The sequence below is a fragment of the Dipteris shenzhenensis genome, chromosome 18 (genome assembly GCF_047967505.1).
Source record: "Dipteris shenzhenensis isolate YYH24624 ecotype China chromosome 18, Dip_SZ_1.0, whole genome shotgun sequence".
In the NCBI taxonomy this organism is placed as follows: domain Eukaryota; kingdom Viridiplantae; phylum Streptophyta; class Polypodiopsida; order Gleicheniales; family Dipteridaceae; genus Dipteris; species Dipteris shenzhenensis.
In genome coordinates, this window is record NC_141613.1 from 38,467,031 (window position 1) to 38,492,189 (window position 25,159).

The following is a 25,159-nucleotide window of genomic DNA, read 5'->3' on the forward strand; positions in this document are numbered from 1 at the left end:
GTGGACAATGACATGTTTTCAAAGTAAGGACACTTCCCTATAGCTCTTTTGGTTTCATTGAAAAGAGAAGTGTTGGATATATTAGCCTAGGAGCTCTCGGACATGTCTGTAGTTCGCTAGGCGTTATAGAAGGCACCTGCGTAGTAGCTCATATAGAGCTATTAACTTTTTGTACATTTATTTTCTTTTTCATGCAAAAAAGAAAAGTGAAAAAAGATGAATAGCATTCACGAGGCCTTCCCTAAAAACTTCACAAAGTAGTAGCGCCTATTTTTAGTTTTAGAGGCAAAATAAAACCCACAAAACCGATTTGATCTTTCAAAATGAAGAATGCAAGGACAAACAAGTGAAAGAAATGAATGAAATTGTCATTTCATAAGGCTTGCCCAAAATGTAAAACAAAGGAGGTAGTGAATGGAGGGAGAGATGGAATGAACAAGAAAAACGAGGGGGCCTAAGTCTTGAATGCTCATTACTGCCAGACTCGTCTCAAACCGGGTAGTGCACTTAGCTCCCACGTGACGGTAGCCAATCAAAGCATCACACCTATTTACTTGGCCAACACTAGAGCATTTTATGAAAACCAAAAATCCTACAAAGCCGTGTGGCACATTCTAAGCTGTTAGATAAATGGCCTATAATGGCTACTTAAAATAGCCCATATACTTAGTTGCTGCCGACCTAGCTGGCCAAGCATTCTAGTGTAGAAGCAAATTAATCCTAAAAATTCCAAATTTCTGCTTTAGAGAATGAGAACGATTGCTAAAAGGCTACCCAACAAAACAACAAGAGGGCACACAAGGTTGAACAAAAGCGGGCTGACGTGGAGGGGCGCCAGCTGGCGGTGGGGGAGGGAGGTGATTGGGGCAAGGGGAGGGGAAGCGGAGGGGGTGGGGAGCAATGGGGGGGGGACACGTGGAGGGTGACGTGGTCATCTTCTATGTGTACAGTATGAGAGTAGAGAGAAAACGAGTTCAGAGCTTCTGTGGACGAGTCTTAAAAGCAGCTGCTTCTTCTTCTTCTTCTTCTTCTTTTTCTTCATCGTTTCTTCCTCTTCCCCCTCAACCCTACCTTCTTCTCCTCCGCCATGGCCTTCCCAAAAATCAAGGTCGACCTCCCCATCGTCGAAATGGACGGTAACCACTTCCCGATCTGCTCTTTTCTCCCTCCTTCACTCTCCCCATCGCCTCCGCTTTGATTTGTTGCCTTTTCAGCCTCCCTCGCTCCTCTTTGCTCTCTTCCGATGCTGCTCTGTTTTGACAGCCTTTTTGCACGCTCCCCATGCTGCTGCTCTGCCTTGGATCCCGTCCCCTGCCTCCCCTCAATGGATGCTGCAAATTTACCGGGTGAATTCTCCGCTTACACAGCATCAGCGCAAGCCCGGCAGCCTGGATTTACTAATTTTATTTCCGGTGAATTACCCTTTGCTACGGGAATCAATGGATTCGACCGCTAGAGTTTGTTCCTTAAACCTGGGATTCATCTCACCCCTATGCGTCTACAACGCTACACAGGAGCTTCTAGAGCATGATTGCCGCCTCACCAGTTGGCCACGCGCACTTTGCGCACGTCAGTCTGCTGTTAGGACAATTTGTATTTAGTCCGCGCTGGAAATATGGTCCATTTCAGCTGTTTATCGATTCTAAAATCTTCTCATTTGTTGATCTCCACTTAGACAGTGAATTCTACAGTTACTTGCGACAGTGTTGCGTACGTATCAGACGATCACTTCAGCTGTTCAGCGATTCTAAAACTGTTCCATGTTTTTGTCTTGCGACAGTTACATTTACGTGTGAGATCTGAATTTTTTGGTACGCTAAGGATATAAGCAATGCTTGGGTTGTTGGGCTGTGTGGATCTTGTGTTCCTGAATATCTTAACACATCTCATCTGCCATCCTTCAGTTCTCCTTTTCAAAGTGGAGGAAAGCGCCATTTTCAGGTCTCTTCTCTCTTGTCTGCAGGCGAGCATTTATGCCGCTGAGCCCTCAGTCTGTCTCTCACACTCTCTCTAAAACAGGCTTGAAAACGAGCTTTTGAGCGCATCCCGCCGAAAGGACATTAAAAATTTGATGTAGATTTAAAATGTTCCTATCTGGAATGGGCCTGTATTTTTGAAGGACTTGAGATACAGGAGGCTTGAACTGTTGCTTCTCGTGCGTTTTTTTGTTTGGAGGTGTTCATTTTTTGAATGGTACTCGATGCAGGGGATGAAATGACGAGGGTAATCTGGAAAATGATCAAGGACAAGGTACGTATATATAAAGGGAAAGAAGTCTTTTGCTTGTCTTTTGTTGTAATCCTTTATTATGAGTGTTGATCACGTGGAGGTATGTGCAGTTAATTTTGCCATTTCTAGATTTGGACATCAAATATTTTGATCTCGGGCTGGAAACTAGAGACGCCACAGACGATCGAGTGACTACGGAGTCAGCTTTGGCCACGTTAAAGTAATCATCTATTGGCATTGCTAATGGAATTTATCCCTTTATCATCAATTTGTGGCTGCATTAGTTTATTTTCTAGCTTTTTTTGTGTCTGGTTTATAATGAGTGTCCCTTTTAACTTGTTTTCCATGCCTAGTATTTCAGTTGTGAGTATGACAGAATGGCTAATTATTAGGTGTCCTTAACTATGCATCAAACCCTTGCACAGGAGATTGCGATTCTTTTGGATAACTTGTTGTCGATTGTTATTGGAGGGTTTTTCAGATGTTTTGGACGCAAAGCATTGTAATATTGCTACATGTACTTTACAATGCATCAAAAAATGTATTTGCTTGTATCAGGGAATGATTCTTCTGCTTTCTTCTCCTTAGACAACTTACCAAATCGCATTACCTCACCACATTAAAGCAAGGCTTGAACTATATGCTTGCATATTGCGTGACAACCTATTCTAGCATTCATGCACGTAAGAGTTTGGAACACGTTTGGAGTGTCATTTAATTACTCAGTAGTTTGCAATGTTACTGTTTAATCTCCTAATGGTCCTCTAAAGCTTAGTTGACTAGGTATCCTCGAATCTTGATACGTTCTATAATTTCAGAACCTTTATTTAAATTGAAAGGATCTATAGTCTTAGATTCCATTGCCATAACCCTATAAATTTCTACACCTAAGATATTTAAAAAAAAAAGCTCTATCGTGGTTCATTCCACTTCTTGAAAAGACATAACTGAGCATGTTTAATTGCTTTGTTTCGATGGCACTATGCACCATGTCTTCATGCAAAGACCTAATATAATTGCAAGAGTAATAATAGTCATGCCACTAGTCGTATTGCCTAGGTGTGAGCTTGGCAGATCAATATTGGAGCCTAAAAAGTCCTAGCATTTAAATGATTTAAGGAGAGAAAAGTGATCAATTGAAGTGGAGTATATCATATATGGATAGCACGCGCCTTGGGTGGAGTGTACTCTCTTAGAACCAATTTTCTATGTTTGATGCATAGTAGTGAAATCTAAGTCAGATCAACCAAGCAGTTAGTTAACAATGCCAAATTTGTTCCCTTAGTTACTCAGCATTTAAATGATTTAAAGAGAGAAAAGTGTGCACTTGAATGTATGGATAGCACGTCTTTGTTATGGAGTATACTCTCTTAGAACCAATTTTCTATGTTTGATTTATAGTAGTGAAATCTAAGTCAGATCAATCAAGCAGGAATGGAAGGTACTTAGTTAACAATGCCAATTTTTGTCCCCCTGTGTCATAAATTCCTATTAATTAGTTAGGGAGGCAAGAGAAGGGGTGAAGAGAGTGAGGGGAGGTAACAATCACTCTAATGTGAGGAGGGGTATCATTGAAGTGAGGGTGGGGGGATAATGAGAGGGGGGGCATTAATGAAGGGGGTGAGAATCTACCACACATTGGAGAGAAAGGAGGAACTTCAATAGGGGGGGGGGGGGGGCAAGGGGATAACCTATAATATGTGGGAAAAAAAGAAAGGGCTTGAGAGAGGGATAGGGATATTACGAGGTGGAGGACAAGTGTGGCACTGTGGGATGAGGCTCCCTCCAATAGAAGGTACTTAGTTAACAATGCCAAATTTTGTCCCCCTATGTCATAAATTCCTATTAATTAGTTAGGGAGGCAAGAGAAGGGGTGAAGAGAGTGAGGGGAGGGAACAATCACTCTAATGTGAGGAGGGGTATCATTGAAGTGAGGGTGGGGGGATAATGAGAGGGGGGCATTAATGAAGGGGGTGAGAATCTACCACACATCGGAGAGAAAGGAGGAACTTCAAGGGGGGAGGCAAGGGGATAACCTATAATATGTGGGAAAAAAAGAAAGGGCTTGAGAGAGGGATAGGGATATTACGAGGTGAGGTGGAGGACAAGTGTGGCGCCGTGGGATGAGGCTCCCTCCAATGGCACCTTTAAAGAATATATGTAAATATTGTGGCCCCGTTTTAGGAGCATTATTATGACGTGAGGGCATGTGGGGCACCCTTGTAGTTGTTCCCTCTAGTGGCACCTTTTTTTTCTAATAACTAATGTGCCCCCATGTAGGAGCAACATAATGCTCTCTACCCCAGTGATAAGGCTTATCTGAGGGGAGGTATTGACTTCTAATCCTCATTTTCTTTGGGGGTCACCCTCTCCAAGTGAGAGCAAAATGAAAGGCTCTCTTAAGCGTAGCTTAAAAAGATAGAATGTGTATCTGGGATTGCCCTGTTTGAACAAATCAATGTGAATTTCCAAAACCAAAAATAAATGGCTCTGCGGCTTGTGCAAGCCCCATTTCAGTCTTGCGACCAAACTCCCCGAGTGGAGTGTTTAATGCGTTAGCCGAACCTCTGATCCGTAGACCAAGGACAAACTCTCATCGTTTATGGCATGTACTACCAGGGTATCTAATCCTGTTTGCTCCCCAAGCTTGCGCACCCCAGCATCAATAGAGGCCCCAGAAATCTGCCTTCGCGATTTCGGAGTCCTTTTGTATATCTTTGGATTTTATCCCTACACAAATGCATAGGTGAATTGGCCCTTGTAGGCCACAACTAATGGATGAATTAGATGATACCCATTATGTAGGTGAGACCAAACTAATGGAGGAATTGGGTGACGACCAATATGGGCGGGATGAAGATGAGCCATTATCTCCCCTTGACCATCCAGTCCAATATGTTTAGTAAATGAGCTTATTCTACACCCTGTAAGGACAAATTTATCAGTGTTTTTTGAAGAGAAGTTATAGAATTATGCTCTCTATGCTGACAAATACTTGTTGTAAACAAGGTCTTCCAAGGGATGCTGACATAGCCTTTTTTTGGTCATACTTCATTCACGGCTTTGAGATTCAAAAAGAGACCTTCACCATAAAGGTGAATAGGTTAGCCAGTTGAGCCATTCTTGTTATGTATATCCAATGATTTTCGTGGGTTTAGACCTCAATTATTGTGACGTTTGCTTTGTTTGAACATGTTGGATTGTCTTCATTATTGAGCTCAATATTTTAACATCTGACACCTCCTCACTTAGGGACCTGTGAGCTTTGCTTTTCCTAATGGCTATCAACAGTTGGGATTCGTGAGCTGTATTTGTCCAAAGGTCAATATGATCTAGATTCTGTATTTTAACTTAGACTTCTTCACCATTCATCCTCTATTGATTTGCGGTGTTAGCTCTATTGATCAATGAGCACAGGAGGAAATTCTTTCCACTGTGGGGAGGGAGCTCCTCAGTTTTAGATCTTCTCCCTTATTTTCTGTGCCTGGAAATGATGTCTAGTGTCTTCAATTCTTGACTTGGCGTTGCCTAAGATTCTTCAGATCTTGAACAAAATGAGAGATCCTGAGAGTCTACAGATTACTATTGAGATCTTGAACAAATTAAGTTATGTAATAAGTGCATTATCTGGATAATATTGTGCCAAGGCTTCAGCAGTCTTTTCAGATTAGTCTCGACGTGTACAACTAAAGCAGAGACACGGTAGTCAGTAGATACAAGTAATGAGTGACAGTTCATAATTCTGCATGTTTTTGAGATTTTGCCATTTGTGGTTCTGGTCTCAAACTTCTCACCTAAAAATTTATGGCTTATGAGTTAATTTTGATGTATATTGAGCTTCTGGGCTTGCAGGCATAGGGTAACTATGTTGAGCTGGCAGTGTTTGTATACCAGGATTTTGAAAGCTATGTTGTGGAAGTGCTCTAGAAAATTGGAAAGGATAGAGTTGTATTTGGACATTGCTACTTTGCAGTTGTCTCTACTGTTTCCATCATTTACAAAATGATCTGTCAGACATTTCTAAATATTGTGGTTCCAATTCTTGTGAGTTCATGCATGTGATGAGAACATGCGGAAATAGTCTCAATGATTTCTTTAATTGAGTCAGACAATCAGCCATTACACATCTCTGCCTGTTGGAGTTAGCTGTAATGCATTTCGTTGAGTACTTTGTTCCAGACGCATAAAGCTTTGGATGTCTCAAAAATTTCAAGATTTCATCTCCACAACCTTCTATTAGAACTTCGAAAATGATAGAAAGAGTTAGAAACTTAAATGCATGTGTGGCACTGAGAAAGATGGCTGTCCTGCAACCTGCCTAGGGCACCTTGGAAGCAGGTGCCAACAACCAGTGTGGTGGACTATATAACCAATGGATTCTTTAATTAAAGACTCCCTATGAGCCATACCTTGCAGAAACACTGACACTGCTCCGCAGTCTCTCTGGACTCCTGCTAGCTTGCTCCTAGATTGCTCGTAAGGGCCACTAACCAAAATCCTTGATAGAAGGCTGGTCCACAGCTAAGAACAGAACTTGATAAATACCTCATATGGCACTTGTTGCTCCAACTAGTCGTGAGGGGATCCAGGGGGAGGTAGCTAGCTGTAGATGTATACCAGCTCGGGCGCTGTATGCCACTGTCCTCTCAGATTACCTTACCCAAGAGGCCAAAACCACTGGACTAAGTCCTGTTGTTACTCTCTCAAGTGGAGGCACTCCTAGACCCAGAGCCTCCATTGGGCGTAGTACTCCCTGCCCAGTCTGGGGTCAATGGCCCATCACGTTCCCACCCATCCCACTACTATAATCGTTTGCCATTGAAGGGAGTCAAAAACTTGGTCATCCATGAGGTCACTGAGAACTATAGAGGACTCAAAATGAAGGGCCCTTTTTGAATCTATATTGAAGAATATCAGTTAGGGCATGTACCCCAGCCTCGCACCACCTGTTCTTATAGGCCATGAAACGGTCTCTGCAGAGGACTGTGTCTGGAGAACTGGCCTGTCCAATGGTTCTCAATGGCATCTACATACCCTCGTTTGGTACATTGATCTCCTCAATGCTGCATCCTGTCCCTCTCATATGTGCCAATACATGTAGGCGCTCCTGTTGCTGCTGCAGAAGGCTGGTCCATGTGCTAAATATCTGGTGGATGCCAGTGTCCCATTGTGCCCAGTTGATATGAGTCATGCGACCAAGCATGAAAACCTCCTGATCACAGAACTGTGGGTGTCGAATAAGATCTCTATACTGTAGGCTGGCCTGAATGAGACCTGCCAATAAGTGTCGCCAAAACTTCATCAAACTCTCATCCCTTCCTGGGGCATCCCTGAAAACCCACGTGTGTGAATGTTGCCAGTGTCCCCCTATTCTCGGGGTCTTTCTGAGTAGACCCTGTTGTAGTAGAGATTCCATGGCTTCAACCCTGGAGTGATACTTTTACAATAAGCTTGCCCAAAGGGCTCGGCTTTGTATTTTCAGGTGAATGATCCCCATATCTCTCTTTGAATGTGCCCATAGGAAGTTGTGCACTACGCGCTTGGCTTCCTGATGTATCCTCTAGGAAAGCACTAACATTGACTACTAACATTGACGCAATGTGCCATACCTAGAACTTAGAAGTGTCCAAATAATCTAGGCTTAATCTTCCAATGCATATGCTTGTTAGCCTGAGTAAAAGACGACAGGTTGCCTGCTGTCCCATGATCTAGACTACTCCTCTCCACCCCCTCCCTCAGCCCTCCGGCCTTGCTCCTCCCTCCCTCCCTTGCTCCTCCACTTGCTCCTCCCTCCCTTCCCATCCCCCCTCTGTGTTTGCCGCAAGCTCTATGTTGGAGTAAAACTGAAATCGTGCATGCAAGGACAGCTTTGGTGGTCAACCAAGTCCTTCTTGCCAAGTGTTTTGAAGTGTATTCTTCCTCTCCTCTGCTTGACAAACTCTAAACTTTAGCTTGGGTTCTTGGTGGATTTTTGTGGCAGGTACAATGTTGCTATCAAATGTGCCACTATTACTCCTGGTTTGTTTTGCTACTTTGGAAAACAAATCGATTGTTTATCAACTCTTGTTCCAAGTGAAGCCAAGTAGTAGTTATGTTGACTTTTGTAAACTTTCTTATATTCATGTAGATGAAGCCCGAGTGAAGGAGTTTGGCTTGAAGTACATGTGGAAAAGCCCCAATGGCACCATTCGAAACATTCTTAATGGTACACAATTAACGAGCTATTTTTTGGATTTGTCTATGCTCGGTACCTGTTAATTTGTGGGGAACAGATGTTCTTAAGTAGACTTTTTAGTCTTAGCAAGTAATTTTCCAGTGGGCTGATAGATGCTTTGTGTTTTATTGTTTCAGGTACTGTGTTCAGGGAGCCTATTATTTGTAAGAATGTTCCTCGACTTGTTCCTGGTAGGAGGATATTTCTCGATTCCAAATTCATAAATGTTGATTGTTAAACTATTGGGCATTGCGCTTGCATTGGATGAGCTGTATGTTTCGATGTGCAGGCTGGACAAAGCCTATCTGCATTGGAAGGCATGCATTTGGGGATCAGTATAGAGCAACGGATACTGTCATCAAGGGGCCTGGGAAGTTGAAGTTGGTGTTTGGTAAGCTTTCCATGGTTTGAGTAGTTTGTATCATTCAGAATGGTCCATAAAAAATTCTGTACAATTGCAAATCATGTCGTTATATGATTAAAGAGTTTCTTATTGCTATAAATGCATGCGAATTTCTGCAATCAGAATTTGGTTGGTTAATGTTGAGGAACTACAAACATTGTTGATTGACTATAACATGGTGCATTGTGCAGTTCCTGCAAAAGGGGGTGAGGCAGAGGAATTTGAGGTGTTTGATTTTGAGGGAGCAGGTGGAGTGGCTTTGAGTATGTACAACACGGATGAGGTTAGGTTCTGATTTATTGCAACGTGACTATTCTACTGGTAGGGCTTGTGATGATCAAAGACACGTTTGATGATCATGAATTGTTGTGCAGTCCATTCGTAGTTTTGCTGAAGCTTCCATGACTACAGCATTTGAGAAGAAGTGGCCTCTCTATCTAAGCACAAAAAATACCATATTGAAAAAATATGACGGAAGGTAAACTTTCATTATTTTCTCACTTCCCAGTTTTGACCTTTCTCGTGCCATGCACAAACGCATCATTATGTGGCTGGGTTTAGTTAAGCTATTTTGTTCATGCTGCGATGTTAGTTTACCCACCCAGCTACCTTTCGATCGGTACATCCAAGTGAGTGCCCACACTCAAAATAAAAAAACCATGGCTGTGAATGGATTAGATTCTAAAGACTGCATTTGATTAAAATTTTTATTCAGTGCTAGCCTCCCTTCACAGATCAGTCTGCTCTGTACAGCTGGAAAACGTGCCATATCATCACATCCATTGATGTGTATTGTGACAAGTTAGGTGATTGGTGTAGATTGTATTGTCTGGGATGCAAGACACTTAAACAATTTGCCTAGTTTGTAATGCGTAGTTGTGCAAGTGCTCAGATGATGGGCATCTGCTGAAAGTTTCAGAGGCTGTTACAGAGGTGGTGGTACGTTTGCTATTATCATTTATCGCAGCGTGTGGTGTTGGTGATCTACAATAACAACTAGTGTTGATGTACCTGAGTCCACATGTGTGCTGGCTGCCTAATTAAGGTATATGGTTAGTAGATTGTGGTACATGTTGTGTGTGTGTTAGTCCATCTCCCCACGTGTGGCCTGATGATGGCCACATGATGTGGCACACATTGTTTGTGTGGTATCTATCTCACGTGTGGCCTGATGATGGCTTGTGCAGTTTGTGTCAGTTGCAGCAGTTCTTATCAGATGAGGTCTTCAGCCTATATGGCGGTTTCGGTCTCACCCTCAAATGTGCAAAATAGGCTCAGCTATGGTGGTGAACCTAGCGGTTATTTGATGTTGCAGATGGAGGCTCTAATAGTTCATATAATGGGAGGGTCAATGCACCAGGGTGATGCATAGATCCATCAAGCCTTGTGATAGTGTTCATGTGATTGTCTTATGAAGGATTTGTGATCTTGCCATTTCTGTAGGATTTTTTGCTCTAGCAGTTTATATGTGTCCTCCTGCATTTTGTGGGAGCCTCAAAGGAAGAGAACTTGATGGAAGATTGACACCACCCCAGCACTCCTGAAACCTCTGATCTGCAAGCAAACACAAGAACACACCAAACGTGAGGAAACTGAGCAGGTTGCTCACCACCCAACCATGACATCTACGGGATGCGATCCCGAATTAGGAGATGTCCCCTCTGAGCCATGAGCTGAGCTACTGGCACGAACTCCCAACCAGATCCTAACCAGCCTGGTGTCCCATACCACTAGGTGGCGCTGTGAAGCCTAGGATCTGTTGCTGGGCCTGTTGCTACGCTATGAAGCAAGCGCGCATCTGCGACTCAATCCAAGATCAGACCTGGGAACGAGACTTGCTCCCATTGGCTTTCTGAGAACTGAACCTCTGGGCCCCTTATATAGACTCGGGCCCCATGCGCCAAAAATAGCGAAGACCTCTAACTGGTTTGTACCCTTGCCACTCAACCCGAGAATCAAGCCTGCCTAGCTCTAAGCCTCCCCAAGCTACCATCTATTCCGATTAACAAGTCCACATGTTCCAAGTGCATGACATAGCACGTAAGAGCAGCTGTGTAGTCTTGAATCCAGATAGAAAGTGCTTCAATCTTGCGATCCCAAAACTGCTTCCCAGCTGGAAGGTGCACCTCGTAGGTGTGATCGCTAGGTATCGTGGACAGCCCCATCTTCTGCACAAGTTTGTAATTAACGAAGTTGTGAGAGTTGCCCGGGTCAAAGAGAATGTGAACTCTTTGGTCCCTAACTTCTCCATAAACTCAGAAAAGATCATGGGAACTAAATAACGAATTATTAAAAGTGCAATTACAAGAAAGTGGGTAGGTAATGACATTTACAGAAATACTTGTCGTCGAAACTTGATTAGCTCCCTTAGCTTTGGTACTTGGACCCGCATGGAGCTTCGGTCCCTTAAGCTTTGGTCCCGGCACTTGCATGTGGTTCTTGCGCTTAGGACAATCATTCCTTGTGTGGCCCCGCTCCTTGCATATGAAGCAACGTCCCTCTTTCTTTAACTTCAATGTACGAAGGAAACAGGCTCTACCATGCTTCGCCTGAGTCGAATGTTTCTTGGAGGCGTTGTCTATAGACTTCGACTCCCCGGTACCAATGGTAGATTGGAAGAACTTCCTCTTGTTCTTCCCACCCGTGTCAGCAACTGTGGTTCCCTTTGCGCTGGCCATGGTACGTCCCTCTTTCTTTAACTTCAATGTACGAAGGAAACAGGCACGACCATTTTTCGCTTGAGTCGAATGTTTCTTGGAGGCGTCTATAGACTTCGACTCCCCGGTACCAGTGGTAGACTGGAAGAACTTCCTCTTGTTCTTCCCACCCGTGTCGGTAACTGTGGTTCCCTTTGCGCTGGCCATGGTATCATCATAGATGCGCGCGTAATTTGGTCTCCTGCAAAGTGGTACACTTGTTGTTCTTGATTTGTAACTTGTACGAGTCAGGCAAACTATCCACAAAGAAACCTAACAAGGTCATTGGATCCATCTTTGTAGCTATGGTCTGCAAATCCCAAAACCTCTGAGGATAAACCTCGAAAGTCAGATTCAGCTTGGACATATCGAGAGCTTTTAGCTTGCCTACGATATCGTAATCTTCCTCCTCCTAGAAACTCTTTCTTGAAGACCCCTTCAAATTCTAGCCATGTTTTAGGCTTTGGTCGGAGTTCCTTCCACCACAATAAAGCCTTTCCTGACATAAACCCTGCTACAAGCTGTATTTTCTTGTCATCCGGGTAAGGGTGAAACTGGAAGTATACTTGCCACTTGTGCAACCAAGTGTCAACAACCTCCTTGGTACGAGACTTCTGATCTCGGGGAAAAGGATCTAGAGTGATGTTCGGACCTAACACTGAGGCCATGGCATCCACATGTGTGAGCGCGTGAACAGTGCTAGTCAAAAGTGTGAGTTAGTGTGAATCCCTTGGAGTTGCTGTGTCAACCCCGTTTGATTCGTGTTAAACCTGCTCAAACTTTTCATCAAGAGCAGTGGTGAATTCACTGAAGGTTTTCTTCGTAATCAGATCATGGTATAGACCCTGGCCATCCTCCGCATGGTAGTTGATATCCTGGTCTCCCATCGCAAGCTCGGGGTCTACAGAATCAGCCATAACTGAATCGGATCTGATGAAGAAAGTAGGCTGAGAGAAGAGAAGTACCAAGTGGTCTCAAAACTGGGAGGCTGGAACAGAGAGAAAAGCTGACGAAACAGGGGGGATGAGAGAAAGAGGGCTGGCTGGACAAAAGGAGAAGGGGCTGGCAGAGGCTGTCAATCCAGGAGCTGAGCTCCTTGCTGTCTCATACGGAGGTCTGCAGTAGGCGGAACCAGAGGGGGAAATCGGGAGGGGGATGTGGAGGGGTAGAGGCTTGCACACAAATCTGCCCGTAGGGGAGGAGCTGCTACTGCAATAAGTTCTAGAGTAGGGGAGCGATGCTTTTAGAGGGCTCAGCCTCTAAGAAAGCTCCCCCCTTCTAACTTGGAGGTGTAGTGCTTTTTTTAGCATCCAGGCCCCCCCCTGAATTCACGCAGCTTTGCTTGCGCTGCTCCAACCTATGGCTCACCCCTCGACTCCCTCCTTGGCTGCGAACTGCTCCAGCCCTTGATGCCCTCATGGTCACTGCTCATCTTGCCGTACCTGGGTTCAACGAAGGCTCCCCCTCAGCCCATCGCTTCTCTCCTACCAATGCTTCTCTCCGGCAATCATGCTCCCTTGCAATCGCTCTCTGCCCCTCCAAGTTACTCCTAACTCTCTCTCTCACCTAGCGCCTCAGCTCAATGTCGAATTCACTCACTCTCTGCCTTCTCCTACCTTCTTTCCCTAATCTAAAACCACTTCCCTTGACCGATGAACCAATCAAGCACTTGCAGAGTAATGAACATGAATTTCGAAATTAGGGCATACCTGGAGAAAAAAAAATCGTCCAAAATTCTCGCAACAGAAGTTCCTACCTTAGGAGTTGGCTCTGATACCAACTGACACAACCCCAGCACTCCTGAAACGTCTCATCTGCAAGCAAACACAAGAACACATCAAACGTGAGGAAACTGAGTAGGCTGCTCACCACCCAACCATGACATCTACGGGATGCGATCCCGAATTAGGAGATGTCCCCTTCGAGCCACGAGTTGAGCTACTAGCACAAACTCCCAACCAGATCCTAACCAGCTTGGTGTCCCATACCACCAGGTGGCGTTGTGAAGCCTGGGATCTGTTGTTGGGTCTTGGGCTACGCTATGAAGTAGGCGTGCATCTGCGACTCAATCGAGGATTAGACCTAGCACCTGGGAACAAGACTTGCTCCCATCGGCTCTCTGAGGACTGAACCTCTGGGCCCCTTATATAGACTCGGGCTCCATGTGCCAAAAATAGCGAAGACCTCTAACTGGTTCGTACCCTTGCCACTCAACCTGAGAATAAAGCCTGCCTAGCTCTAAGCCTCCCGAGCTACCTGAGCTAGTCTTGTGTACCCAGTACACGTCGAATACCAGTCCGTGCACATGACAAAGATGAAGTGAGATTGTTTTTCTCAATATAGAGATGTGACATCGTATGACTACATATTTCCTAATGGGATGAGTGTGAAACGTTATAAGACCTATCGTATTGGTAAGTTCAAGTTATATTCTTTCGCATAGATGAACGTAGGGCCATCATAGAATGTAGTTTGAACAATGCAAAGGTGAAGTTTGAGTTTGAAGCTTATGGTTGAATTGTAACAAAGCGTGTCGCTTGTGTTTAGATGGAAACGTTGAGTCAACATGCTAAACGTCTTTAAACTTTAAATTCCTTGTGGTCGATTTTTGTAGTCTCTTGGAAGCACAAAGCACTAGATTCTTGGTTTTCTATCATCATTATAGTTTAGAAAGGTCTTTGCTTTTCAATCAACTTTGATTCTATTCTTGACAAGTTCTTTTTGAATAGAACCGTTTTGGGACCTTTCTTGCTTTGGTATCTTTACTATTGAAGGAGTAAAGAAGAGAAAGGAAATGAAACCTAGATTGAGTCTAGTTTCTCTTCCCTAACGATCATCCATTCCTTCTCTCTTCCCCTTAACAATTGTCCACTTTTTTCTAGAAAAGTATATGCATGTGTTTCGTGTGGTTGCCTTATGTAGTAGATATTATGTGGAGATTTGGAAACTACTTTTTGGCATGTAGCTTCTTACATAGTGGTTTGTGGTTTAGTAAATTAGTGCCTTGGATGCAATAGGTTCAAAGATATTTTCCAAGAGGTGTATGAGGCCGGATGGAAGTCCAAATATGAGGAAGCTGGTATTTGGTGAGTAATAACTGAGGTTAGGGCTGGATTCTCAATTCTTAGTGCCATGGTTTGCATTGTTTGCATGACTGGTTTGGCTAATTATGAAGCCGTGCAGGTATGAACATAGACTTATCGATGATATGGTGGCCTATGCCGTGAAGAGCGAAGGTGGATATGTATGGGCTTGCAAAAACTATGATGGTGATGTGCAGAGTGATTTTCTTGCTCAAGGTGAACAAATTTGATCAAAAAGCACTATGTTGGAGGTTGTTTATCTCTTATACAATTGTGTTTGACAATAGCTTCTTTAATGAACAGGTTTTGGATCTCTTGGATTGATGACATCAGTGCTCGTAAGTCCGTATTTTATTTGCAAATTCCTAGAATCGAAATGCATTGGGTCTATTAATACAGAATATTGATCCCTATCATCAAACCGTCAGCAAATACTCTAGAAAATGAATTATCTGCCTTAATTTTATTTTGCACATTGTCTATTATTCGCAATGGCCCCGAGTTTTACATTTCAAATCACAATAAGTTTATGAATGATGAATATATAAATCAATTAGTAATACTTCTATAAAAGTGCATGCGTACAATGGACGTGGAGATTAATTAGTGGATGACATCATTGTTGAATCCAAAGTGCCCTCCTCACAATAAGGGGCATTAGACACATTAGAGACATTTGGTGTCGCCGGGGGTCCTTTAAGAAGATAAATTTTTTGAGAGGGGGTAGGATTTACAAGAATGTAGGTCAAAGCAATTTCAAATCTTGTGTAGTCAAGACTCCCAATCTTTGGAAACATGGACATGGCTTGTATATTGGTATGCTCTCATGCGCATCCACATTCAAGTTCTCAATTTATGTGATGAGTTATGAGACATATCATATGTGATATATCAGCTCTCGATTGTATTCAGAGTTCTAATATATACTAAGTGTTAAACTTCTTTGTCCTTAGTTCTCATGTCTCAAGTCAATTTAACTTTCTATAGTGCAGGCTGATCAATGATGGTTATATTTCTGAAGAGTACATATAAATCTACTCCCCTTCCTTTGAAAAAACAAAAAATAGAAACATAAATCATGCTTCTTACGTCTCTAAAATTTAAGAGTCTTAGAGTCTCATACCTTTGCGCCTTTACTACACGTGTCGCTTCTTCGCCTCTTATGTCTATTACAACCCTGGCTGACATGTGTGCATGAGAACATTGGGACCTAGGCCCTTGTGTAGATCATAGGAGGCTTATTAAATTTTAATAAGGTTGCTCATGAACAAATCGGGGCTACGACAACCATATGGGTCTAGTGGCCCCTAATCAATGGTAGGCTTTAGACACCTTTAGGTTAGACCCATGGGTCGAGGCCCATAACAATGGAGAGGGCCTAAAGAACATTACACCTATTTTGACATGTAGCTCTTATGGAAAAGTTGATGTGAAAAATTACACCATGGTTTATGAGGAGGGGGGGGGGGGGGGAAGAGAGAGAGAGAGAGAGAGATGATATGATATGATGTGATTCTATTAAAGTCTGTGCGAGACCCTTCAGGATCTCTGGGACTAGCGATCACTATTAACTAATAGTGATCCCTTACATCGGGTAAAAGTAGGTATTACGAACTTGCTATGTGGTGAGTACTTGTTGAGCTAGCTTGTGTGCCAGCCCTAGTACCTTGTTGTGGTGTTCCAAAATTTCTTTTAAGTAGATCCCTGGTTTTTTGGCTCGTTGCTTTAGCAGATTTTCAAGTTATCTCTTCTGTCCCCATAGCCTTCTCTGATGTGTGTGTATGATCTACATTTTAGGAGTACATGCTGCTCATCTTCTACTTCCCTTGTGGGACAGATTTTGCAGATCCTTCCTTCTCTGGGGATTTGGGGTCTTGCCCACTTGCCCCTCTCCACCTCTACATCATGTGAACTTGTTTTGATTTTGCACATTAGATCCCTTTATATATTGAGAGAGAGAGAGAGAGAGAGAGAGAGAGAGAGAGAGAGTTTATTAAAGTCTTCGGAAGACCAATGGGTCTATGAGACTGTGAAAAACCTGGTACAAACGAGCTGTGAGGGTGGAGCTACTAAACGAGCATCCACACCAATGCAGAGTGCAGAATGCAAAAATGCAAAATGATAGTACTAAGTACAACATAGTCATGTCGGTGGTCGACTACAAATCAACCTCATCGTCATCGTCATTAGGACATCAGGGTGGATGAAATCGGCGATAGAGTGCTGTCGGCTAACCGCTCACGGGTGCGGCTCTGTGACGTCTCCTTGTCATAGCTATGCGTCTAACAAGGGCCACAATAACCCCTGTTGGTCAGGCTCCAACTTTGAATAGAGAGGGGATGTCCCCAAGTGTAATTTGCGCGTCAACCCTTTGTTTGAGCTGTCGGGTTACTGGCTCTGGATCGCGATCATGTCAAAGCCTCGTCTTGTGGGTGCCCATGTGATCTAGCAGGAAGAATTCCGTGATAGAGAAATATCTGCCAAGGAAGAAGTCTGCTCCTGTCTTCGTGATCCAAGTATCCTCTCGCGGTGCCTGATTACCTCATGGATGAAGCCCGCCAAACATCTCTAGTTTGGGTAGGAGAGGAATCAAGACAAATCCCCAAAGCTATCTTTGAAGAGGCAGTAGAAACACCCTCAAATCTCGTAGTAAACAGGGGACCTGAAGATGAAGTGCTCCTTTGTCTCAACCTCCTGCATGTCACATAATGTGCATATGTGCCTCTCCCTGGGTATGCCCTCTGCTCTGCCGCTCTCAATACGAAATCTATGTGAAGAGACCCAGAACTTCCTACTAGAGATTCTCAGTGAGTGGGGTAGGTGGATCTGCGTATATCCTAGTGGGTCAATGAAACCCTCCTCTGTGATGTGCAAGTAGTGATCTCTGTAGAAGTTGAGCCTCACTAGGAGTTCGCTCGGTCCCAACAGATCCGGAATGTGTGTAGCTGCAAGAGAGCGGACTACTTGGTTGACCTCGTGTGATAGGAGGGGAGAAAACAGAGCATCCATACTGTACTGGAAGGGAGGGAGTCTATCCATGTGGAGCCCTAGTCGCTCAAACCATCTCTCAGTGCGTGCATACCAGCATCTCTGGTCCCCCTTGTTGAAAGTGCCATAGAGGAGGACCAAGCTAGCCAAGGTGGTCTGCTGCGCCCAAAAGTATAATCCTCGTACTCCCTGACTCGGTGCAGATACATGATGACCTGAAATGCAGCATGCAACTATTATGGGGATGACCCAAACTCAGCTTGAATGATCTGGTGAGGAATGGACGGCTTACCGCGAATCATCCACGACAGCATGAGAACCTATAGCTGCTCCACACGAGCCCACTCTGTATTCGACAAGTTTGGCCCCCAACAAGGGCTCCCATACATCCCCGGTGGGCAGACCAAGGAGTCAAAAAGCAGCCCCTTGGTCCGTGGATCCTGAAAGTGCAAGCGAAAGCACCATCTCTCTAGTTTGTCGAATGAAGCGTATCCCCTACCCAGGCGGGCCTGCATCGCGGGTCTCATAGTGAAGATGGGTCCGGAGAAGACAATCCCCAGATACGTATATGATGAAACTATATCGACATGTGACCCATCAAACATGAATTGCTCTTGGTGCATGACGGCTCGAGATGTATTGAAGATCGTAACCTTGGTTTTACCAAGGTTGACCTTCAAATGATGAGACTCACAAAAAGATTGTAGTGCGTCAAGATTGTAGAGAGAGAGAGAGAGAGAGAGAGAGAGAGAGAGAGAGATGTATTACATCTTCCGAAGGCCTCACGGGCCTATGAGACAAAGTAAAATCCAAGGGTAACTCATACAAGCCATTGTGGGAGGTTGGGAGGCTAGGTGACGGGCGATGGGAGGGAGGGGCGACGGGCTTATATTGCTTCCTCTAGATCACAATGAAAAATCGATGTGAGAGAGAGAGAGAGAGAGAGAGAGAGAGAGAGAGAGAGAGAGAGAGAGAGAGAGAGAGATGTATTATCAACAGGTGACCCATCAAACTTGAACTGCTCCTGGTGCATGATGGCTCGAGATGTATTGAAGGTCATCCTTGGTAAAAAGGGGGGAGAGAGAGAGAGAGAGAGAGAGAGAGAGAGAGAGAGATGCATTATCAACATGTGACCATCAAACGTGAACCGCTCCTGGTGCATGACGGCTTGAGATGTATTGAAGATCATAACCTTGGTTTTACCAAGGTTGACCTTCAAATCATGAGACTCACAAAAGACTGTTGTGCGTCAAGGTGTCTCTGGAGCCCCTTTGTTGAAGGAGACAAAAGTGCCATGTCATTTGCATACATCAATATGTGGATCAGAGTGCCAACAAGAGAGCATCCATTCCCCCCCTGTATCTGCTGTTAGAAATGACCCAACAGAGGGTACGCACAGCGGAACACTGATAGCAATGCCCAGGAGCTTACACAGTGTGATGTGGGGTGTGGAATCACAAACTTCTTAACTTAATGCGCAAAGATGTGGAAGCCAGTAAATAGACAATGCTCAGGAACAAATATAGAAGCAACTCTTTATATTTCCGTCCGTCCACAAAGTAGGACATGATACAATACCAAAAGGTCCTTCTACTACAAGCCTGACACTTCTAGATCTCTGAGCCCGCGTGCTCCACCTCGAGCATATGTAGACTCTGTGTCTAGATCCCTTCCACCTTGCTGTCCGGAAGCCAGCCTAGGTGGGCAGCACCTCTAGCTCAGTCTGCAGCTTCTCCTAGGTCACCTTGTCCTCCTGAATGTAGGCCTAAGGCTCCCCCTTTGCTGCTCCTGTCTGCTGTCCTGAGGGCTGCTTCAAGGGATGTTGATCTCAGCAACCTTCTTCCCTAGAAGATTGTCTAGGTTCAGCCTCTTCCTGGAGGTAAGTCTGCAGCAACACCTCTCTCCTTCACTTCCTGTGTAGAGGCCCAAGGATGGTGGATGCGCTGCTCCTTTCTGCTCCTCCCAAAGCTGCTCTGCTGGATGTGAAATGAGGCCCAGGGCCTCTCCTTTTATAGGGCTCAAGGCCCCCTTGAACCAACCGACCAGCCAGCCCTAAATGGGCCCACTGGCTCATCTGTTTGGGCCGACCAGTCTGCGCCCCCCCCCCCCCCCAGTCTGTAAAACCGACCTGGTTGGGGCTTTTTTTCAGACCCTATATAAGGGCCCTAGCCAGGCCCCTTTTGGGCTGCTGCTAGGCTGCCCTTTTGTTGCTGCTGGAGATGCCCTTGCAGGCTTCATACCTGCCCACAGACCCCGCCATGCAGCTGTACTGCAGCTGTACAGGTTGGCGCACGCTGCTGATGTCATCGTGCCTCCAAGGATCTGCACAGTCCCGTACAGCCATGCGTCATCACCCGTACTTAGAGACGCTGCTCTCCCGTACTGTTCCTTCATGGATCCTCCTCTATTGGCTGTGAGGTGCTGCCCATGTGGCAGCCCCCTCCCTCTCTTCTCTGGGCATCTTCTGCCCTAGGTCTCCCTCTCCCATGCTCTCCTCATGTGGGGGCTTACAGATGGGGAGGTGACCATTCCAACATCTGCATTAGTGTCGAGAGAGAGAGAGAGAGAAAGAAAGAAAGAAAGAAAGAAATTTTATTAAAGGTCCACGGAAGGCCATACATGGCCTATGGGACACAAAATCATCCGAAAGGAAAATACATCATCAACGATGCGCCAACTAGGTGGCCTCATCGTAATACCGCTAAGATGCCAAAAATGGCTACAAAAATCCTAGATACAAAATGAAATGAAATAGAGTACCAAAAATGCCTAGATACAAAATGTAAAATATGAAATATGAGGAACATCGTCTTCCCTAAGGGGTCTGTGATCCAAAGAAATGATGGAAGTCATGGCCATCGACCATGCCTCCTGCCATGAGTGTGAAGATCTGGGCAAGTGTCAAATGGGCTGCTGGCGGTGCCAAGTCTCCATGGAGCAATCTCCTCCGAAAATCTGCCATGAGAGAGAGAGAGAGAGAGAGAGAGAGAGAGAGAGAGAGATGTATTACATCTTTCGAAGGCCTCGTGGGCCTATGAGACAAAGTACAATCCAAGGGCAACTCAATAAAACAGTTGGAAGTATGTCATCCCAATTTGCTAAAGAACTTAGGCAAAGACGATGCATGATCCCACACATTGTGCGATTTGAGCTCTCAGCTAGACCATTGGCACGTGGGTAATAGAGAGATGAAAATTTGTGAACTATTTGTAGTAGGTGAACCAGTGCAGCAATGGTGTCATTTAGGAATCACTCATCAACTCAACAGGACAGCCATGGTAGTCGCGGAAGAGCTTGGGCCACCAGAACCCCGCATGCATGATCTTCCGAGCAGTAGCATCTGAGGCCATATGCCCTCCACCTATGCCAGCGTGTGCCTCTTCAAGAATGGATTGTGTCTCGTGGGGAAGCACACACCGACAAAAGGGCTCACTAAGTAGTAGCTAGTCCCTTCTATGCGTGATGGAGTTTATGGTTTCCAATCTTATGAGTGACTATCGTGAAATTGAAACTGCACTATGTCGCGTTTTTAGAGGATGAGTTTGGGAATGTTCTTGTATTCATCTAGGTATATGCTTCGGCAGTATTAGCGGACATGCAAATTTCACCTTGTGAAGTTTTCGTCCAAGTTGTGGCCTGCTGGTATTGCGATAATTCTTTCTATCTTAAATGGTGTGTTTCCCTATCAGCTAGATTTAGATTTAGATTTAGATGCTCACTTGGGAGAGACTAAAATGAAATTGTTTAGACTTCACAAGCAGTTGTAGCTTGAATAAAGAGATTTGGACTACTTTTTGATTAGCCTTCTCCTTTAGTGCTAGCCTTTTTCATGGCTGAGTTTGCCCTTCACCTCCGGAGTGCCGACAGAAACTCAGTACGAAGACTTTGTATAAATGGATGCTCAAGTATGTGTGGGTGTGTGGATTTGTCTCTGTGAGAGCATACTTTTATACTATGGTCTACACCCACTGTTGGGCGTTGATGACGTCAGTGGGGATGTCATAGTAGCTAGTCCTTGCTATGCGTGATGGAGTTTATGGTTTTCAATCTTATGAGTGACTATCATGAGATTGAAAGTGCATTATGTTGTGTTTTTAGAGGATGAGTTTGGTAATGTTCCTGGATTCATCTAGGTATAAACCAAAGGGCTCACTAAGGCCCTTGCTGCGTGCTCTGCTACGAAAACTCCAACCTCAAAACTAGTACTCAAAGCTAGTACTGAAAAACTAGTACTGAGTATACATGTGCCAGGTGCTGTGGCTCTCTTGTGGGCTGCGAAGATGCCTTGTATTTGTTGTTGGGTCGTCTTTTGCCGTTGGGGGTGTCATGGTCTTCATGATCTCTATACCCGGTGGGCCATATCAAGAGTGACGCCTCGGCTTGGATGGTCTCCTTTGAGTAGAGCTTGGATCGGCTGGACCTCCATCGTGCGTGCTCTCGCCAACCTATGCATCGTGTTTGGTCTCTGTATCCTTGGTCTTCTTGCTGGTCCATGTTGTCCTCATGTTGGCTATCTCCTCTAGTACTCCACGATGTCCTGGGGCTGACTTGAAAGCACTAGAAGTCAGTGACATGTCGCTACACACGGTCAGCCTCCTGTGGTAGTGTCACCTCGTGCTGTCTGATTCCTTGCTACAATAAAGTCTCTATGTGCTGCCGTATCGAGACCAATCATGAAAGTGGATCACTCGAAAGTGCTTTCGTTGCTGTTTCAATACCGTGCCATCGCCTTCCTCAATTGGCAATCTGTTCCTTGTGCTGGCCCAAAACAGTGTCTCTCCTAAAAGAGACGGTGGTATAGCCCCTCAGATCTCATAGTAGTCTGGGCAATTGCATAGGAAATACTCTATCTCTACCTCTACCAGTGTGCATAGCCTGCATATCCTCTACTCTTTAGGCGTGCCTGTGGCTCTCGCCTTGATCCTTAGCTGATGGGACGAGACGCGCATCTGTACGATGGCAAGCCTCAATGTGTTATTTTCAAGGCCATGGTTACTGAAGCATCTCTCTCTGTCTTCTCAGAGCCATTTTGATATTGATAATGCATGGGATTCTTTTGTTTCCAAAATGCAAGTTGTAATTAGAGGTTATGGCAAGTATTACATGAAGACTCTGAGAGAAACTGTTGCTCAGGCCAAATTGACTTGTGAAGACCTCACTGAACTCAGCCATCTTCGTCCATTGTCCTTGCATGAGTAAACAAGACTATGCCAAGCCAGACATTGTCTTCAAATCAATGATCACAGGAAACTGGCTAAATGGGAGACTAGAGTAAGACAAAGAGCTTTTACAAATAAAGGCTACTCTTCCAAACAATTTTTTAAAAGCTTGCATCAGAAGAGATTAAAATCAAACATTTGCAGGGTGCTTCTGCCTGATGGTTCATGGACTACATCACGGTCACAGCTTGCTTCTGTTTGTGTACATAATTTCTCTCAGCAGTTTGGTTTTGCAGATCCTCCCTCGAAACAGGTTTTGTCTGCAAGAAATTTACTTTTATAGCATGTTTCTCCTATTATTTCCACTACTGAAGCTTTGGAAAAAATCAGAAAATGCCAGACACATGGAAGAGAGGTCTTGTTAAACTCCTTCCAAAAAAGCAAATTTGTGAATCTTTGGCTGATTGGAGGCCTATCACGCTTATGCTAGTGATTTACAAAGTCACTACCAAAATGATTGTTGATCGGCTAAAAGGTTATTTACATGATGGGTTGCATCCTGCGCAATATGGTTTTGTTCCGTGTAGGCATATCATAGATAACATTGCTACTGCTTATGTTGGAATCGAATATGCCAAATATATGTAGTAGGATGTTTTGCTATTGCAAGTTGATATTACCAAAGCCTTGATACTGTTAAGTGGGACTTTATTTCATTAACTATGCAGGCATTGGGATTTGGCACAAAAATGCAGCAGGTTATCAATTGGCTATATCAAGATAGTTAAGCTGCCTGCATACTTTCAGTGGATATTTCTACAACGTGGACTCTTGGTTGTTCTGTTCGGCAAGGATGCCCCCTCAGTGCTTTACTTTTTGCCATAGCCACTCATCCCATGCTTCAATATATGGACCACCTTTTGGACATTGGCATGTTGCACGGATTGGAAATTCGTGGCAGCTGTAGCATGATCGCTCAAGCATATGCTGATGATTCTTTCTTCACTCCGAAAAATACTCAGAGCGATCTCTCCATGATTATGCAGGCTCTTTCTACATATTGTTTGGCTGTTGGTCTTCGTGTCAATTTTCAGAAATCAAAATTATTGCCGTTGCATGCTAAAGACTGGCATAGTCTTTTGTGGCCTGGGGAAATTATTCCAACTTCTCAATTGATTCGACATCTTGGCTATCCTCTAGGTTGGGGGCTTACTCGTTCTCAACAAACTGATTGGGTGCTCACAAAGTTGAGGGCAAAACTTGAATATTGAAAGCTTGCAACTTGGCCATTACATGTTCGTTTGCGAATAACGCAATCCATTTTGATAGCATACATACAATTCTATCTGCCTCTCATCATGTTTACTAAGGCAGATTTGGTTTCCTTTATGTCTGCTGTCATGGAAATTTTCTGGTACTCAAAAAATGGCAAGAAAAGTCTCAGATTACTCTCTATGCATCGTCTCTGCTCTCCAAAGATGCATGGGGGACTGAACATACTCAATATTCAAATGCATATACTTGCTCACAGGGGGAAAATGATGTTGCAGTTTATGCAAGGGAATCAGCCTTGGACTTTCATGATCCGCTCTCTTTTATTGCATTGATACTTCTGCTTTTGGGCATTGGCAACCTACACAGTGGGATTTCCTATTTGGCTCTATTCAAGGCAAGATCAGAGGCTGCCCTTTTGTCTCTCGTTTGCTTCTTGATTGGAAGCATATTTTATCCCACTTGGAATGGAATGGCAAGGATTCTTTGTCGGGAAATTCTTTGAGGGCTGAAAATATTTATTGGTCCAAAGTATTTCACCCTCCTTTGGCCATACAAGAACCCAGGCGTTCTTATTTTCTCTCTTTCAAAGGCATTTCTTCTGTGGCAGATGTACTTCAGGATGATGCCACTCTTTTATCTTTTTCTATGGCTGCTAGCAAATATGGTTTGGGAGCTCATTATCGTCCTTTATGGCATCAAATTTCAGAAATGCTCCAACCGTTCTTGCTGGTACCTCGTTTGGAACTTCAGAATAGGCTTGAGGATTGGACTCTACATTCGTCTTCCCCTTCAGCCCGTCCTTTGAAGCTTTCACATATCACAGTGCCTTCTCTATATAAAGTGTTATTACTTCCGCCTTGGATTTCTGACAGAGTAAATTCTGTTTGGCATATGGATCGCCCACTACAGTGGTAGAGAAAGTGGCTGCATCTCCTTTGGCATTATAAAGTCCCTCTCAGGCAACATCTTTTCTTTTGGCGAGTCCTACTTGGCATTTTTCCATCTGGGTAGTTACTTGCGTATAGACATATTGATCCGGCTGTTTGCCACAGATGTCTACATTCTGCTGAATTTGTGCTTCACATCTTCTGGCACTGTCCACACACTTGTGA

The 25,159-nt window shown here is 44.4% G+C and overlaps 1 protein-coding gene across 2 annotated transcripts in view; it reads left to right on the top strand.

Moving 5' to 3' along the window:
- The first annotated feature begins 994 nt into the window (after nt 1-994).
- Nucleotides 995-25,159, top strand: part of LOC147891203 (isocitrate dehydrogenase [NADP]) — a 36,219-nt gene continuing 12,054 nt past the window's right edge. For both annotated transcript variants that reach the window (XM_087390067.1, XM_087390065.1), the window contains exons 1-12: nt 995-1,136; nt 2,207-2,250; nt 2,340-2,449; nt 8,210-8,247; nt 8,357-8,434; nt 8,581-8,634; nt 8,733-8,834; nt 9,038-9,129; nt 9,221-9,324; nt 14,560-14,628; nt 14,726-14,841; nt 14,929-14,963. In XM_087390067.1, coding sequence (XP_087246193.1) covers nt 1,088-1,136; nt 2,207-2,250; nt 2,340-2,449; nt 8,210-8,247; nt 8,357-8,434; nt 8,581-8,634; nt 8,733-8,834; nt 9,038-9,129; nt 9,221-9,324; nt 14,560-14,628; nt 14,726-14,841; nt 14,929-14,963 — 891 coding nt within the window. In that variant the 5' untranslated portion in view covers nt 995-1,087. The remainder of the gene's footprint in view (nt 1,137-2,206; nt 2,251-2,339; nt 2,450-8,209; nt 8,248-8,356; nt 8,435-8,580; nt 8,635-8,732; nt 8,835-9,037; nt 9,130-9,220; nt 9,325-14,559; nt 14,629-14,725; nt 14,842-14,928; nt 14,964-25,159) is intronic.